This window comes from Littorina saxatilis, linkage group LG3, assembly GCF_037325665.1.
Source record: "Littorina saxatilis isolate snail1 linkage group LG3, US_GU_Lsax_2.0, whole genome shotgun sequence".
In the NCBI taxonomy this organism is placed as follows: domain Eukaryota; kingdom Metazoa; phylum Mollusca; class Gastropoda; order Littorinimorpha; family Littorinidae; genus Littorina; species Littorina saxatilis.
Window position 1 is genome coordinate 40592505 of NC_090247.1, and position 17888 is coordinate 40610392.

At 42.0% G+C, this 17888-nt stretch overlaps 1 protein-coding gene across 3 annotated transcripts in view; it reads left to right on the plus strand.

The window, feature by feature from the left end:
• Positions 1–17888, plus strand: part of LOC138962353 (uncharacterized) — a 196312-nt gene that overhangs the window by 131336 nt on the left and 47088 nt on the right. For all 3 annotated transcript variants that reach the window (XM_070334138.1, XM_070334139.1, XM_070334140.1), the window contains exon 28: positions 635–730. In XM_070334138.1, the coding sequence (XP_070190239.1) occupies positions 635–730 (96 nt within the window). The remainder of the gene's footprint in view (positions 1–634; positions 731–17888) is intronic.

The window sequence follows — 17888 nt, forward strand, 5'->3', positions numbered from 1 at the left end:
ACGAGTATACGGTCTTGCTGCGTTGCATTGCGTTCAGTTTAATTCTGTGAGTTCGACAGCTACTTGACTAAATGTTGTATTTTCGCTTTACGCGACTTGTTTTTTCTTCTTCTTTTTCTTCTTCTTCTTTTTCTTCTTTTTTTCTTCTTTTTGTTCTTCTTTTTGTTCTTCTTTTTCTTTTTCTTCTTCTTTTTTTTCTTCTTCTTCTTCTTTTTCTTCTTCTTTTTCTTCTTCTTCTTTTTCTTTTTCTTCTTCTTTTTCTTCTTCTTCTTTTTCTTCTTCTTTTTCTTCTTCTTCTTTTTCTTCTTCTTTTTCTTTTTCTTCTTTTTCTTCTTTTTTTTCTTCTCTTTTTTCTTCTTCTTTTTCTTCTTTTTTTCTTCTTTTTCTTCTTTTTTTTTCTTCTTTTTCTTTTTCTTCTTTTTTTTCTTCTTCTTTTTCTTCTTGTTCTTGTTCTTGTTCTTTTTCTTTTTCTTCTTCTTTTTCTTCTTTTTTTTTCTTTTTTTCTTCTTCTTCATTCTTTGATCATCGACTTGTCAGTGTACGTTTGGGTCTGGTAATCTCACGCCACGTTTCAACGCATCGATCGTTATGCCGTTGTAAACTTAAAGAGATATGTGGATGCCGTTTGTTTCAGGTACCTGGGTCTCCCCCACAGACACCTCGCCAAACTCACGACAGCCACCACGTCGTTCCTGCAGCTGTCACGTCCAGACTAGCCACTATCAGACAGGTAAGACAAATTAATTACTGTTTCAGCTTGATACCGTCTGTAAGAAAATAATATTTTTATACCGCCGTTTTATTTTGATATCCGCTGTACGTGTCCGTCTGTTTTCATTGGCGGTTTTCGCAGATTTGTTTTTCTTGAAGCTAGAGCTTTGAAACTGTACACTTTTAGGGTTTGATGATCTCCCATCTTGTCCCAAGTCTGGTTGATCCTCGTGAAATGTCAAGATCACAGTGGAAACGAGTTTTGGTCATGAAATGGACACATTAATTTCTTAAACGTTTTAAAGCTAGAACTTTGAAACTTTGCACCCTTCTAAGATTTAATGACTTCCAGACATAAACCAAGTGTGGTTGTCCCAAATCTAAAGGTCACAGTGGGGTCAAGTTTGGGAAATAAACAGAACATTAATATTATCATTTTCTTTAACTTTTGTTTTGAAGCAAGAGATTTAAGACTTCACATACTCCCAACGTTTGATGGCCTCCAAACACCAAAACCAAAGTCTGACTTACCTCAAGTTTTAAGGTCACAGTGGGGTAGAGTTTGGGTTATTACTATTATTATTATTATCATTATTATTATTATCATTATTACAATTAAGTATTATCAATAAAGGGAAAATTATTTTCTTTAACTTTTGTTTTTGAAGCAAGAGATTTGAAACTTTACATACTCCCATAGTTTGATGGCCTCCAAACAAAACCCAAGTCTCTTTGACCTACCTCAAGTTTCAAGGTCACAGTGGTGCCATGTTTGGGTAAAGAAAATCAAAATGTATCATTTTATTCAACATGATTTTAGGTTGGATCTTTGAAAGATCCAGCGGTTGATGACTTCTTGACAGGATTAATGTCTGGTTGATGTCCAGAACACAGTAGGTCGAGTTTGGGTCAAAAAGTATAAATTGTCATTTTCTTCAATATCTTTGGAGCTAGAGCAACAGATCATTTGTTTCAGATTCATATAACTTTTAACAAAGATGTGTCGTTTTCTGATTTTTTATATATTTTTTTCTTCTAACTAATGCATGTACCCCGGTTTCATATTGAGATGCACTGCCAAAATCAGTGTCAGTTAGTATGGAGAAGATAAGGTGGTTCCGGTGTAGCGTACAGCTGGCTTTCCTTCAAACACTGATTTGGCAAGGAGTCTCCGAATTGTTAAATTTACGCAGCGCACGGTGTACACATTACTGTGCATCTCCGAACTAGTTTGAACGCGGATCGGAGCCGTCCCTTTTGTCTTACACATTGTGGGAGACAGCTTTCGCTTTCGACATTTTTCCTCATGATTTGTTCTGACAGTGATGAGGAAAAACTGCGCCTGTGTCGGGAAGAGTGTAGTTGGTCTGTAGTTCAATTGGCACGGTGGTTTTGACAAAATTTGTTCCGGGGTGGCTGGAAGAAAGGGCTGCATGTTTCAAACGGTAAACTTGATTGATTGTGACACTAAACGGAACTACGAGTGGTATAGTCACACACAAGCTAGCAGGCAGGCACGCACACACACAGACGCACACACACAGACACACACACACGCACGCGCACACAGACACGCTCACTCGCGCGCACGTACGCTCTCCTTCAGACACACACACACACGCAAACACACACCACACACGCACGCACGCACGCACACACACACATACACCACACGTACGCACGTACACTATCTTACACTGAGACAGCCAGACACAGACACACATCATACACACATACAAACGCACACCCACACACACCCACACACACACACACACAAACGCACACGCACACACACAAACACACCACACACCACACAATCTATCACTCCGTCACTCATTAATTTTCACAACGACAAGTGTAACTGTAAATGAGATCCGAGATGTGTTCTTGAAACAGTAATGTATTCTGTGCCACGAGTGAAGATGAGGTAACAGAAGTCTTTACTTATAGCTACTTACAGCACAGCTGACTCCAGTCCAACGTGAAAGGTCATCAGTGTAAGAGGAATGGCCTGAATTTTAATTGCCGTAGGTGAGCGGGATGGCTGGTGGGGTGAGGGAGAGGGTTTGAGGAATGGGGAAGGCCAGTGACAAGTATGAACCAGAGTAGGCTCACCTGCAGGGTTGGGGACAGAGAAGGATGTAATTAGTTGAGATGTGACCTTGTGGACAGAACGTTGTTGTGACGAGGAAAAAGAAGTTGACCTCTAAATAGAGTGCGAGAAAAAGACGACATGTGTGTACTATGAGGTTAGTTATTTCCATTACTTTATCATCCCATTGTGGGAAAATTCGGGTTGCTTCCTCCCAGTGGAAAACTGGCAGCAACGGGGGTCGCGCTACCTGGGCGGTGTGATCAGCATTCCGCACTTCTGGCAGAATGACCGAGATCTTTTACATGTGGAGCGCTAACACAAGGTTTGGACATGGATACCATCTCTGAGTCATCACAGAAAGTTGACCTGTGTCCGTCACGGCCTCGATTCGAACCCGTGACCCGAGGATCTCAAGTCCAGTCATTTTCCGGCAACTGAGCTGCCAGACACCCTTTTGGCTGCGTGGTAGGTAGAAAACCTACATTGGCATCTAGTGTGCGGCCTCGCAGGTCTTATAATGCACTTGGCATCGGAACTTCTATCTCTTGACCTGACTCACCCCACTTAGTTCGTCGAAAAGTGATGGGCCTCGGAGACTGTACTGGTGGAATCCTGTCGGGTAGAACATAATTATGTTCTTCTGTCTTGTCGCGGAGACTGCGGAGATGCACAGAGTACCCTTTTGTGGACATTGAACATTATTTGTCCATTTGCGGGGGTTCTACGCTCATTGAAACTCCTTGAATATCCGTCAGTTCTGAGAGTCATTTTCAAGGTCCTTGGACCACCTCGAATTTCAGTATTAAAACTGCCCATCCCGCTTCCACCACCTTGGAAATGGAATCATAAGTAAAGGGTGTGTTTTTTTGTGCAAAAAAAAGTGTGTTTGGGTATTAATGTGTCTAAATCAGTGTATTGGATAAGGATGGAAAATCAGGCAAGCACTCAACATTTCGAGATAGAATTGGAGGACATGAAGTGCCCGATGGGCTTTAACACTGCATACAGGTTTTGTCAGTTCTCCTTGAAATGTGAGAACATCTTCAGAAAATGTTATGCATTTGTTTTAATTTTGTTGTCTGAAATTTTTTGGGTAAGTTTTCTCAGTTGTGAGACTTCTTTCTGGACCTGCGGAGCCGCGCTTATTATTTCTTAATCATTTTGGCTTCCTGCGTCGTGTGAAGAGTTGCGACTTCAGTGTAGAATCAGTGAAGTCATCCGCTTTCATCTTGGATCAAGTGTCCGTGCAGGGATGTTGCTGTGATGTACTTTTCTTTCAAAATTTGTTGAAATAGCCTTACATAGTTTAAGGCAATCCCTAGCACAAGCTTCCCCACACCGTGAAAAAGTGTGGCAGCTCTGCGAAAATGAAGGCAAGATTGTCGGCTATTTTAGATAAGTTTAGGCATTTCGTCGAATGCCGAAGCCAAACAACATCCCTGTACTGCTGTGTGATGCTCTTTCTATCTGTCAATGTACGGGTAAGTCTTCATCTGCGAATGCATAAAAACAGTTGTTACTGCTAATTCTAACTATCAGGTGATCACTCCCCTGTTGGTTTCTGGAAATTTCTCTCTGTGGTTTGCTGCACAGATTGTCGAGGGATTTAGTTGTTCTGATGCTGACGCGCAGGTGCAGGGCTGTCGGGTAAGAGATCTGTTTTTTTTCTTCTAATACTTATGTAACAGTTCTTTTATCTGACAAGGATTTGTTGCTCGAGAGAATGAGATAATTAATTGAGATTGATGGGCAAGCAGCTACTGCTGGAATCAAAGTTGAAGATATGTCTCGGTGAAGAGGAAAACGCGAGGGCTGATGTGCGTTGGTTTCTCCATGTCCTTTCATGTCCTTACATGCACATAATCTTAGTTTGTTTGACGCCGTTGTCCACCACGTTTGCTTTTTGCATATTCGGAACCACCTCCTTGGCCATTAAGCTGAAGACATCCTTATATTGTGCTCACCCCTCTTGTCCTACGCACCCGCGCTAATTAGCTCTGACATTAATCATTGCAACTTTCCCCTCTATCCTCCCTGTCTGCGGTAGATTGGCTTCAGTATAGCACCACCGGGCCTCAAGCCTTTACTCAGTAAGTGAAGATTCTCTTTACTACCCTTTCTCTTCATCTCTGTCTACGTATTTGTCTCTTCCTCAGTGTGTCAGTGCGACTGAGTTACCCCCCGTATGTTTGAATGGAATGACAGCAACAAACGTAAGTGTCAGTTTAAGATTAGTTTGTGTTGTTTCTTCCAAAGTTAGAACTCTTTGCTTTGCTCCGCAGGTCGCCAACTTATTTGTTCTGTTTCTCTCACACAGGTTTGATGAATTGTTCTAATAAAAATCTCACATGTGTAGCTGCCTCTTTTTTATTTTTTTATTTTTTATAAACGTGAGTTTGCATGTAAATGTGCATATGCGTATACTGGCAACACTGACTTGGAAGCGATCCTAGCAGCTGATTCTTTCTGTCAGCTGATTATTCATCACTCGATATTTCAGTCCTAGTTTGGAACTTTAGAGAGCCGAATTTTACAGTGTTGTTATTTTTGTCTGCTGTTGAGGCACAGCTGTGATGCTTATGCGGATAGCAGATTTTTTTCCAAAACAGCAATTGCGCAAGAACTTCTATGATCTCTCTCAGACCGGCACTTGAAATGTACGTATACTCTCGCTGTGGCATTATATCTCACACTTTGAGGCCATCGTTTTCTCTGTTTTGAAATTACTCTGGTCTTAATTTTACTACTCATACTCATAGTTTACGATGGCAGGTGATATTCCTCGACATTAAAAAGTGTTTTCGGTCATGGGTTGTGACAATGTCGTTGCTGAATTAGTGCGTGTGAAAAGTGGTAGGGTTTTTATCTTCTAATCTATGGGGGTCGTTGACTACATACAGGTAAATCTTTGGATTTCTGATGTGTAATTTCTTCGTACACTTGTGCTAACGTCATACTGCGGCCTGTTGCAAGCTCTGTCTGTCTAGCTGTGGGTCTATGTGGCATAGTGCGCATCTGTAGATGTGTCAGTCTGTCAGTCAGTATGTCTGTCCGGCTAAACTTGAACTATAGTTTGCATGGACATTAAAACATTTAAGTGAGGTACAACCAGTAAGACTATTTATGAAGAACATCCAAAACTGAACCACTTCGACTGAGGCGGATAAACAAAATTCCTCACCACATCACCCGCGCGAAGATTTAACATGCCTTGATACTTGCCTACCTTGCAGGCAGACAAGCATGATGTAACGCCACTCGGGGACAAATCGGCCTGACAGTTTGGGTTGGTCGCTGTTTCAGTGTTTGACATTTAGCCGCCTCGACTGACCAGCAGAGGTCAAGAACCCCGCTTGGTCACGCTCGCCTCTAAACAGCTCGTTTCACGCTCCAGTGATTGATACGATACGCTTGCACGAGTTGCGACTTTTTTCTTATTACCCCTTGAGTCCTTCGTCGCAGGTACATGGTTGATCTGGTACGTCGGTGTCCGGCGGTAATTTATGGTGGTTCGGCTGAGTTGTGCAGATATCATGTGGATGTAGAGATTTTGTATTTTGTATTTTTTTAAAAACTGGTTGGGCTAGAAAATTAGTGAGTGTGTGTGTGTGTGTGTGTGTGTGTGTGTGTGTGTGTGTGTGTGTGTGTGTGTGTTTTAGGCTCGATCTCCGTTGTCTCTGTCTCTCTCTGTCACTCTCTGACTGTCTATCTGTCTCTGTCTGTCTGTCTGTGTCTGTCTGTCTGTCTGTCTCTCTCTCTCTGTCTCTCTCTCTCTGTCTCTCTCTCTCTCTCTCTCTCTCTCTCTCTCTCTCTCTTTGTCAGTTCAGGTTGTTGGACAATGTTAGCTGGATGCTTATTTGAAAAGAGCAGTTGAAGTAACTCCGTATCCGCAGCTGCGTCGTCTGTGCCGAATTCCGTAGAGACTACGTTTGCAGGGATGTCGTTTGGCATCGGCAGTGGGCAAAATGCTGACACTTTTCCCAAGTTAAAAATAAAAATACAAATTATTGTTTTGTATCTAACCTGTGTTTTCTACTACCCTCTACTGATTTCGCTGGCTTACTTAGAGCAAAGATCTTCTACTGCTACATAGTTAGGCAAAATTGTATACATCTCTGTCCCGACGTACACGGATAAGCGGCACGTCGGAGAAGGTCTACCGAATGTACTGAGTAATTTGTAGCCATTGTTATCTCTGGTGGATATGGAACTCCGTGGCTGTAGGTCTGGGCATGACCAACAAATGGGTCACTTTCCTTTGGCGTACAGGGATAACCGAACGTGTCCGCAGCAGGTCACGCAGGTGGTAGTTTGTACACCTGAAACATTTCTCTCCGTTTTACCGTACACCAGCATTCCTTAGGACACAACAGAGTATTACAGCTACAACCCGGTGTTCAGCAAACTTGACCGCTGTTGTTGTTTTTGCTGCATAGTGTTTGTGGAACGTGACTGACCTGACTAGATGTCCGGCGCTGACCGCCAGTGCAGTTACGATGGTGTGATTTTGCTTGCCGCAGTGATGCATGTATGTATGCTTTGTTCGTTTGTTTGCGTCGGGTATTGTGTGTGTTGCTTTTATTGTTTTTCTTTATGCCGTTGTAAGTTGTTACTTTTGTTTTCCTTTTCTTTCTTTCTTTTTTCGTAAGTGTTTGTTGATTTGTTTTTTTTGTTTCTTTATTCGAGCGCTTGTATTCGTGGCCGTATTTGATTTGTCGTCGCGCGCATGTGTGTGTGTGTGTGTGTGTGTTCCAGCGTCTGTTTTGTCGCTTGTATTAATGTGTGTTTGTCTGAGCGTTTGTGCGTTTATCGGTACGGTCGGATGATCGTTTGTTATAGCGATTGCCTGAAGGGTTTGACTGATATACGTTATAAGTCGTTGTAATCAAACGGAACCGTCAGCCTCAATGCTGCACGTGATGTGTTTTAAACCGTGGTGCATAGCACACGTTGTAGAATGCTGCACCGTGTTATTGATGTTCCGGATTCAGGTATTTTGACGAAGGGAACGGGTTTTGTTTTATGTCTCCAAAATGGCTGTAGCCACCGCCATATGTTTTCCGTCGTGCTCTGCAACAACAATTTCAGCAGTTATGATGGGTTAGTGCGTTCAGGACTGCTGTAGATGGTGTATTTCCGGAATGTCCCGACTCGAGTCTTGAGTTTATTTGCACATTCTGTCTATGAATCAGCTCTACAAATATCACTGTTGAGGATCGTTCAAAAAGCATTAATTTATCTGTCTGTGCCTTTGGCCAATGGTAAGGATTTTTTTTCATCGTGGTGTTGTCTTTATCTTTTAAGCGACACTATCGAATTATGGATTCAGAAACACCGCCGTTTGTGTTGACTTTCCTTTGACATGAGTGAATTTTTGACACATTTCTGGAATTCTGTTGTCTTGAAGCAGACATCGATCATTCCTGGTGGCATCCTGAACTCAGGTCAAAATCAGAGTTCGGCTCATTCTCTCCCTGACAGGATGCCTTGAGTCTGGCAAGGAAACCGATTTTTTTTTGATTTTTTTTTTTTAACATATTTAAAGCTTTTTATATTTAGTCAAGTTTTGACTAAATATTTTAACATCGAGGGGGAATCGAAACGAGGGTCGTGGTGTATGTGCGTATGTGTGTGCGTGCGTGTGTGTGTGTGTGTGTGTAGAGCGATTCAGACTAAACTACTGGACCGATCTTTATGAAATTTGACATGAGAGTTCCTGGGTATGAAATCCCCGAACGTTTTTTTCATTTTTTTGATAAATGTCTTTGATGACGTCATATCCGGCTTTTCGTGAAAGTTGAGGCGGCACTGTCACGCCCTCATTTTTCAACCAAATTGGTTGACATTTTGGTCAAGTACTCTTCAACGAAGCCTGGGGTTCGGTATTGCATTTCAGCTTGGTGGCTTAAAAATTAATTAATGACTTTGGTCATTAAAAATCTGAAAATTGTAAAAAAAAATAAAAATTTATAAAACGATCCAAATTTACGTTTATCTTATTCTCCATCATTTGCTGATTCCAAAAACATATAAATATGTTATATTCGGATTAAAAACAAGCTCTGAAAATTAAATATATAAAAATTATTATCAAATTTTTTTTTCGAAATCAATTTAAAAACACTTTCATCTTATTCCTTGTCCGTTCCTGATTCCAAAAATATATAGATATGATATGTTTGGATTAAAAACACGCTCAGAAAGTTAAAACAAAGAGAGGTACAGAAAAGCGTGCTATCCTTCTCAGCGCAACGAATACCCCGCTCTTCTTGTCAATTCCACGTGCACTGCCTTTGCCACGGGCGGTGGAGTGACGATGCTACGAGTATACGGTCTTGCTGCGTTGCGTTGCGTTCAGTTTCATTCTGTGAGTTCGACAGCTACTTGACTAAATATTGTATTTTCGCCTTACGCGACTTGTTGTAATGTGTTATGGATATAAGCAGATTCGCGATTGTCGATAATGATATTTCGTGGTGTTGTGTAATTTTTAAATTACAAAGAAATTGATATGTAAGACAGTTTTAAGCGAGCTATTTTTCGCGGCTGTATTTACTGTGCAAACAACTCTAAATATGGCAAAAGTGTCACGTGATAATCAACCGTTTGGTTTCGGCGCTAACTGGAGCAGACGATTTTTTCTGTAACTAGTTGACAGTGATGAAACCATATAATTATTACGGTCTCCTTCCGGCAGCAGTCCCAAAATTTCAACTTGTTTTGACCTTAGGACGATGTCTTTATCATAACTGTGAAGAACAGAACGGAGATCACTGTCGAAGTCGGCCAATCTGCAATCATTTTCGTCTCGCGAACACTGATCTCAAATTTAGATCAGTGCTCGCGAAAACCATATGGGAGATAACTCTGTATTTTTGTTTTGATAGATTTGCGTAGGACTGTAGCGTCCGGTCAGGGAGAGAATGAGCCGAACTCATTTTTGATCTGAGTTCAGGATGTCCTGGTGGTGATTATAAAGACTGAGGATAGCATTCATTCAAAGCTGTAAATCGTCACCCCGGCGTAGGAGCGCAAAATTAAAACAACAAAACCGACACAAAAAGTTTTATTATTTGTTAATGAAAAAAAATATTATTTGTGTTTATTTCTTTTTTACTGAATGATTTCGACAAGGACTGCTCGTTGACCAGTATAAGAACCAGGTCACGCATTCACAAGAAATTGTCACGAAATCGGTCATAAATGATATGTCAACCCCATTTCCTTATAACGGACGTGTGTACTTTAGTCTCGATCCAGCTGAGGTGACTTGTAGATTATTTGATTTGAAATATGACCATGGGCGAAACCTGACCATTCGAACCAATCCTAAGTGCCATGACATTGACTCGGAATTTATAAAGTTAAAAAACAAAGGATTACTGTACACAGTAATCCTTTGTTTTTTTTTTAACTTTATTCATCTTACCACAGTCACTTCGTTGTTTAGATTTCGGAATTTATAAGTAATTTTTGACACGAACGGGTTGACCGCAATGCAGTTTACACGGCGACGTTTTAGTAGTGGAGTAGAAGGTTCTAAGTTTCTTTTCTGTCTTCAGATGAATGATGTATTTGGCTGCAAATGCTATGCTAAAATTCTATTACTGTCCCCAGTACTAGTGACTATTGTGGGACAATTAGAAGAGAGAAAGCTGACGAATCTTCGCGCTCTCTGTGGTTATCTAGGGATTCACGAACCCGTACTAATTGGACCTTTTGTTGTGATGTGATGTTTTCTGACTGTTGTATCGGCCTTCTATGTGCATGGTATATCCGAGATGTCCTTTTCGGTCAGGTGTTGGTCGGTTTGTGTTTCTCTTCTGATATCATTTTTACAGTCGTGTTCTTGCAAATGATCCTGTTCAGACTTTGCTGATACTTTCTATATCAACAGCCTGGCGGCTGACTGTGCCGAGTTGCATTTTTTCGTTTCAATGTTTTTATTCTGCATTGTATGACGATGGTCTGTCTTTATTGTTTAGAGTTAGTCGTTCTTGTCTGTAGTTTTGTCAACTCTTTTAAGTTCGTGGTGTCACGTCTGAGGCTACTGGCGGTGTCAACTTTCAATTGGTGTCAACTTGTAGGCTACTAGTGTCAAATCGCTGGTGACAAGTTGCACAAGTATCCTTTCTCCATCCAAGCCGGAAAAATATCCTTCTCGTTACAAGCCTGAAGGGCGTTTTTGCCTGAACATTTTGCGTTCTCCGTATGAGCCTGGAAAATATCCTTTCACTACACAAATGTCCTTTCCACATACACGCCGAAAAACGTTTATTTAAGACCATCCCTCCACTTGGATATTTACAACAACAACAAAATAGATCAACATCCTAACTGGTTCCTGTACTAAGTTTTTAATTGTTTCAGTGATGATTTCATTATGCAAATTGTCATTAGTTGCTTTTAAGAAATTATTCAATCAAAAAATCCCAGCCCGCACCGGCAGAAAAATATCCAGGCTGTTGTCTATGTGGCGTCTGTCCAAGGAGAGGGAATGTCAAAAGCCTGGCCAGATTCAAACTGAGATGGTGAGCCGAATCGTTTACACGGGAAGGACTGTGCTTTTTACCACCGCAGAAAGACATGATCAGCAGTGACCACAGAGATGTATACGGACACAGCCCCGAATGTTATGCTGTATAGCCCTGGTTTGACCCTGGAGTCACGGACGTAGAATGCGTCCAATCCTCTTCCACCGGTGCCAGACACGCGAACTCCCAATCTGTGGACCCGTTCTTTGACTCGGATTATTCCTTAGATCCTGGTTTGATAGAACGAAGTTGGTACTTAAAGCCCCAGCCCCGTAAATGTAAGTTTTTATAAATTTCTTTTTAGCTCTTTATATGAGACAGTTAGACTGATGATGAAAATCACTGTGTGTGAGCAAAGAGTGTATCCCTACGGACCGTAGGGATACACTCTTTGGTGTGAGTACGGAAGGATGTTCTGCGGTTTGGAATGGGACGAACTCATATGGTGAAGCACCCCCCGCGGGTTAGGGGGAAGAATTTACCCGATGCTACCCAGCATGTCGTAAGAGGCGACTAACGGATTCTGTTTCTCCTTTTTCCCTTAAGTGTTTCTTGTATAGAATATAGTCAATATTTGTAAAGATTTTAGTCAAGCAGTATGTAAGAAATGTTAAGTCCTTTGTACTGAAAACTTGCATTCTCCCAGTAAGGTAATATATTGTACTACGTTGCAAGCCCCTGGAGCAAATTTTTGATTAGTGCTTTTGTGAACAAGAAACAATTGACAAGTGGCTCTATCCCACCTCCCCCCTTTCCCCGTCGCGATATAACTTTCGTGGTTGAAAACGACGTTAAACACCAAATAAAGAAAGAAATATGGTGAAGCGAAACCGGCTTGAGATGTCGCAGAGTTGCCGCAGAGTTGACTCACTATTTTTGTTTGCGACAAAAGGTCATCAACTATAGCAATCCACACACATGCCACGGAGAATTCGGTCTTGCTTTAGTTACACGGTGAAAAGGAAGCCAAAGCTGGTTTAGCAGATCACTTGTGATGCCGTACGTTTTGTTTTACAGTCGGGGTGGTAGGGGAGAAGATGGTGGTGTAGGTGGGGGGAAGGACGAATTAGTGGACAACATGAGTTGTGATGCACAGGTAGCAATGGTCATATCGAGAGTTTCGCTGGTGCTGTGTTGTGTTGTTTTGAGTACAAATTCTCTGAAGATCTGCTGGACTTTGTGCCGCAGAAAATTGTGTATGTTTTGTGTGAGATCAAAGCCAAGAGTAGGTACGTTGTCTATCAGAGGGATTGTAGCCACAGGTTTTTTCCCCGCGTTGACTCTCCGAAGTTGCCGAGGAATTTTTTGTTAAAGAGAATCTACGTTTTATGGGGAGAACGAAATTGAGAGCAAAGACGTATACTTTTAAGCCAAAGATCTATATTGTATCTGCTTAATGCTTACGTGTGATTGAGTCGAAGTGTTAATGGTTACGAAGTTAGTGATGGAAAACAATATCTGTAGCGGGCAAATGAGGATCTCAATGTCTAAACGCACTCGTTCTGCTCTACAAACGCCGGAATAAATGTTTGTCCATAATAAAATTGATATAAAATCTGAGGGATGTATATATAGTGTAGCTGTGGCTTTAAAGACAGTACACATTCAGCCATTGGGTGGTAATTAGTTTTTTGTCATCTCAAGATCTCGAATAAGACAAAAAGGTTATGATCGATCAGACAAGAAAAACATCGTCTGATAACACTAGCATGTTATTTTTTGCGCAGTCTTCGTCTCAGTGTAGTGTCAGTTTGACATGGGGGGGGGGGGGGGGGGTAGTCGGGGGGAAGGGAGGGGGGGGGGGGGTTGGCAGAAGTTTGGATGGTGCATGATCAAATTATGAGAGTACGTAACGTATAAGCAGTCCTGCGTAGCTGAAAGACGTGATAGGCGTGTGTAATCATCCGCCTTGCTCAATAGGACTAGGCGTGTTAACTAACTAATGTTATTGACCTCAGCTGTCGGGTGAACAGTGAGTACGAACTGCATAGTCTGTGGCTGACTGTAGGGTATTCTGTCTGTGAGAAGTTCCATTTTGTTTGCTGGCTTAGGAATACCTCTGTGTCTGGTGTTCTTGTTTTGGATCTTTTGGGGGCAGTCCGAGTCTGGTTCCACCGATTAAAGATAAAACAGTGAGTAAATAGTATTTTGATATTGATACAGTAACGAAACACACGAGTTTGAAATGTTCAGAAGTGAACGAAGAGAGAATACCGCTGATCCTGGCCAAATTGTATTTAAGCTTTACCGGGCTTTGTTTTACCGCTCCATCAGCAAATCATTACTAATTTGTATTATGTTTTCTCCTCTGGCTCTGATAACTCGATGCCCTGCCAATACTTGCTTTATTCCTATGGGGAATGGAAGCCGGGAGTCGTAAACAGTCAAAATGCCAGATGTTGTCTCCCAGCGGGCATCGAATCCTGCTGCAGCAGGGAATGTTCCACAACCCACGATCGTCAAAAGGTTACACAGAAGAGGGCCCTTTTAGCGAGAATAGCTTTGTGCTGTTACACATTGCAGCTACTGTTTGTTTTTTCCTTCTCTATCTTGTCAACAGGTCGCTTCGTTTCGGTGTGGTCGGAGGGTCTGTGTTTGTGTTGAGAATTGGAATTTCTTCTGTGTTACCTTGTTTTGGTCGAGTCGCTCCGTACGCCGGGGTATTTTGAGGCTCTAGCCAGCTAAGATATTCAATTGCTTTTATTGGACTTGAAAGTGATCGAAAGAGGCAATTTTTTGGCAACTAGAAGAGCGGGAAAATGTCCATTGACACTTTTACACGATATAGAAACGTAAGACCAAAAGACGAACTTTCATGCTGGTAACATTAAGAAAGAAATGGTGTTTTGTTTGTTGTTGTTTTTGTTTTTAATATTGAATCAAACCAGCAAGAATATTGCAAACATTGTTGAAAATGAAAATGTTTCAAGGCTACCCCAAATATTCTCCATTATCTTAAGAATATCAGTTGATATGATACGCGTGGCACAGCCGCGGGAGGAGAATCTAGTGACTGAGTGGAGGTAGTGCATGCACCCGCCATCACAACCATTCTCATTACTGATACAAAAATAACCTCAGTAAGTCATGACCTCATCAGAAAGAACTGCTCACATTTGAAAGATAGAAGATGGAAGCTTGTGTTAAGACCCAGGAAACCCTTCTTTTCTCAGCCTTCAAGGTAGAAGTTACACTTGCCAAAGTTACACGGTACCTGTGCAAATCGCACCATTATTGTGTAGAGAATCAAGTCAAGAACAGTAGCCTTAACCGTTTGCGCTTGGCTTTTCTTATTGACTTTGAGTTCACAAGGATTTCACGTTCGTATAAGAAGCGTAAAGGACACTCGGATGTTTAGTTTACGAACCATTGTGTCGATTGAGACAGCTTAATTCGCTACCTTCGCTCCTTGCAGGGGCCGCACTCCGTACTCTACGCATACATTATATCTCTTTTTGTGATGAGGAAAGTCAACGTAACCTTTTGCAAACTACTTCGAATATGTCTTGGACGTATGGAATGATGAAAACGTGACATATTTTTGAAGCGGCGTGTTTGTTTGGTCATTTGTATGCACACCATTTGGTCCAATGTTTGTAGGTGTTGGAATATTGCTGTCACCGGTTACACGGTCTGAGTGATCTGTTATGGTTCAGAATCTCAGGTGCATGCAGGAAGAGCGAACTGCTTTGGAACAGTTGTTGCTTAGCTGGCAATATTTATGGCAACAGGTTATTGGCCAATTAAATTTGATTGCGGCTTTGATAGTTGGGTTCAGTTGCATTTGTTTCGCTGATGTGTGCTAATCTGCAATTACGATAGAACTCTCTTCTTCGATCTCCTCCTCCTTTCAGTTTCTCTTTCTTCTTCTTCTTCTTCTTCTACTTCTTCCTGTACGGTCGTGGGGTACATTCGTTTTTTGTACGAGTGGGTTTTTACGTGTATGGCAGGAGTTACCCCGCCACTTACGCAGTCATACTTCTTTTGCCGGGGGATGGGAAGGGGATGCGGGGGGGGGGGGGGGGGGGCAACTCTGTTATCAGGTGCAAACGTTTGAGCACTATCTCAGTTTGACCTTTACTAGTTCAGTGTAGTTGTATTCCATCAGATCAGTTGCAGTACTGTTGGTTCGCAACAACCCATCGTATATTGGTTCAGTGCAACTGTGTTCAGTAAGATCTATATTGGAGTATAGCGGTTTTGCTCAAGACCCGCTTGTTGGAAAAGGGGATGGAGCATAGTTCCCTGCAGCCGAAATAGCTGGATTTACGACCATTCAGACTTTAGCTGTTTGTGCTTAAAGGCCTTCCTTATTTAAATGAGCCCGAAGTTGGTTTCGCGAAGACTTGGTGAAGTCTTTTTACCGAAAATTCAGTGCAGCTAGCATCGTGGAGTAGTCTTCTCGAAGTCGACTCCGCCCAGTTGATATCAGGCTTTACAGGTTCAATGTGATCGTTTTCAATGATAACTATTGCAGTACGGAGGTTTCGCCTTGGTCCGTTACCTATATGTTCGTTAAATTGCAACTGTTTTCAGTTAGATCTTTAACAGGATGGTGGTTTCGCTCAAGTCACTTCTGTTGGAGAAGAGACTAGAAAAGCGTTTCTCATTTCGGCCGAAATAGATGAATGTAAGGCCATTCTTTTCTAGACCGTTGCAGTGATTTGGAAATTCCTTTAGCTAGTGGTGTTTTCTGTAGCCGAAGTGAATGGGAACTTTTTTTAAAAACTATGCCGTTCCTGTGATTTGTAACTACCTCAGTCTAACTCTGCATCTCTTCTGTCATCTCAGTGCACGTAACTCACGGCTACACCTTTGAGTGCATTGTTTATCAACAGTGGCGCAAAGCTCGTTTTGCCCTTTCTCACTTTCATCTAAAAACATCCTCACTTTCTGCATCCTGGAATCGTTTACACATTTTTGTTGCTTTCCTTGGCTTGCCTCACGCTTTATTTGAATTGCGCCTATCTCCTGCGCGCTGGTTGCGAAATTCACCTGTGTGGCAAAGCTGCGAATTCTCACGATTAGATGTGCAGGTGAATTGGGGGACCGGGGGAGGGGGGTGGGTTGTTGAGGTGGAGGGGAGGGGGGGGGGGGACTCCCGGCCTTGTTCGTGTGAAACTGGCAGCAAGTTTTCCTGCTGCATCTTGCTCACTGCCCTTCTCAGACCACACAACTGGTAGGTAAGTTATTTACAGGGATTCTTCGAAGTTTTTTTTAGGGTGGATGACAATAGACACGCTTTTGGTTAGTCGGATGGTTGACTGATAGCCTGTGTAAATTATGTCTTCAGCCAACATGCTTTGATGCGTCGATCTCTTAGATACCTAGACTGGAACATGCTATGCTTTTTGTTGTATTTGTGTCCTTTTTGTCAGTCTTTGCTTGAACTGTCAGTTGGTCGTGAGTACCTTTATTCGTTCGCCATGTCGTGGCGTTGAGGTGAAAGTCGCTGAATTGCTTCATTTAGTCAGTCAGTTTGCCTGAGTCATTGACCCTGTTCGCGGCCAAAAAGCTTTCATAAGTTACGGACGTTATAATATAGGGGGACAGATTTTTGCGGTGACCAATACTGTTCAATGATTTTTTTATAATGATAATTGCATGACTTGTCTTTAACTTTTGCTTGACCTAGCCAGGGACCTATATCCTAACCTATCTTAACTTGATTGCGTTTTATCTGCACGTGTGTCTCCCTTCCTTTGAAAGTGAGAACCGTAGTTCAGTGTGAGACCGTCTGGTGTCTCAAGTCGTAGTTTAAACCCCGCTTGTTTCTTTAGCTTTAAATCCTAGGTTGGATGCAGCAGATGTCAACTGCAGTACCTGAAATGCCAGGCCACTCCGACGGGAAGACCTTTCCCAAAAGAAGCACACTTTGTGTTGTCCCTCTGTTTATTGACCTAAATATATTGCTGTTATGAAAACGTGCCTAAAACATACAATGGTACTCCTGGCTGGTCCCACGGGTGTCCTTTCATTGCAGGTACCACTGTACTTTCATGAGCGCAATTTGGCTTTGAGGTTACCTAGATTCACATTATACCCTTGTGCCTGTGTCTGTCATCACCAGACTTCCTGGATATCTTCTGAGCTTGTTCTCCGACAGCTGGTTCTGTTTTGATCACAATATCCGGCAGGGTTGATATCGAAGCGAGCTGTGTGCGGGAAACAGTGCCCAAGGGAACAGAGGCTGTATAGACGTGTTTGTGTGTGCTGTACTGATTAGTTTGGAATCTTTTGACATAAAGAAAGCTGACTTGCTTACCTGCGATGGCGTTCCTTGCTTTGGTAAGGATTCATTGTATTTTTCGAGTGATCTGCGACAATCCATTAGTCTGTTTTTGACCAACACCAGTGTTTGTTATGTCAGTGTATGTATACTCAAGTAAAGTCAGAGACTTCTTTCTTATCCCACTATTGTGCGCGGTATTAATTGTGCAGGTTTTATATGGAAATGTGGAGCACGCCTGTGTTACTATAGAACTTCTTAACATTTTTTCTCCATTTTACAAAACAGTATTCAGCAGGCGAAAAATGAGGCGTTTTTT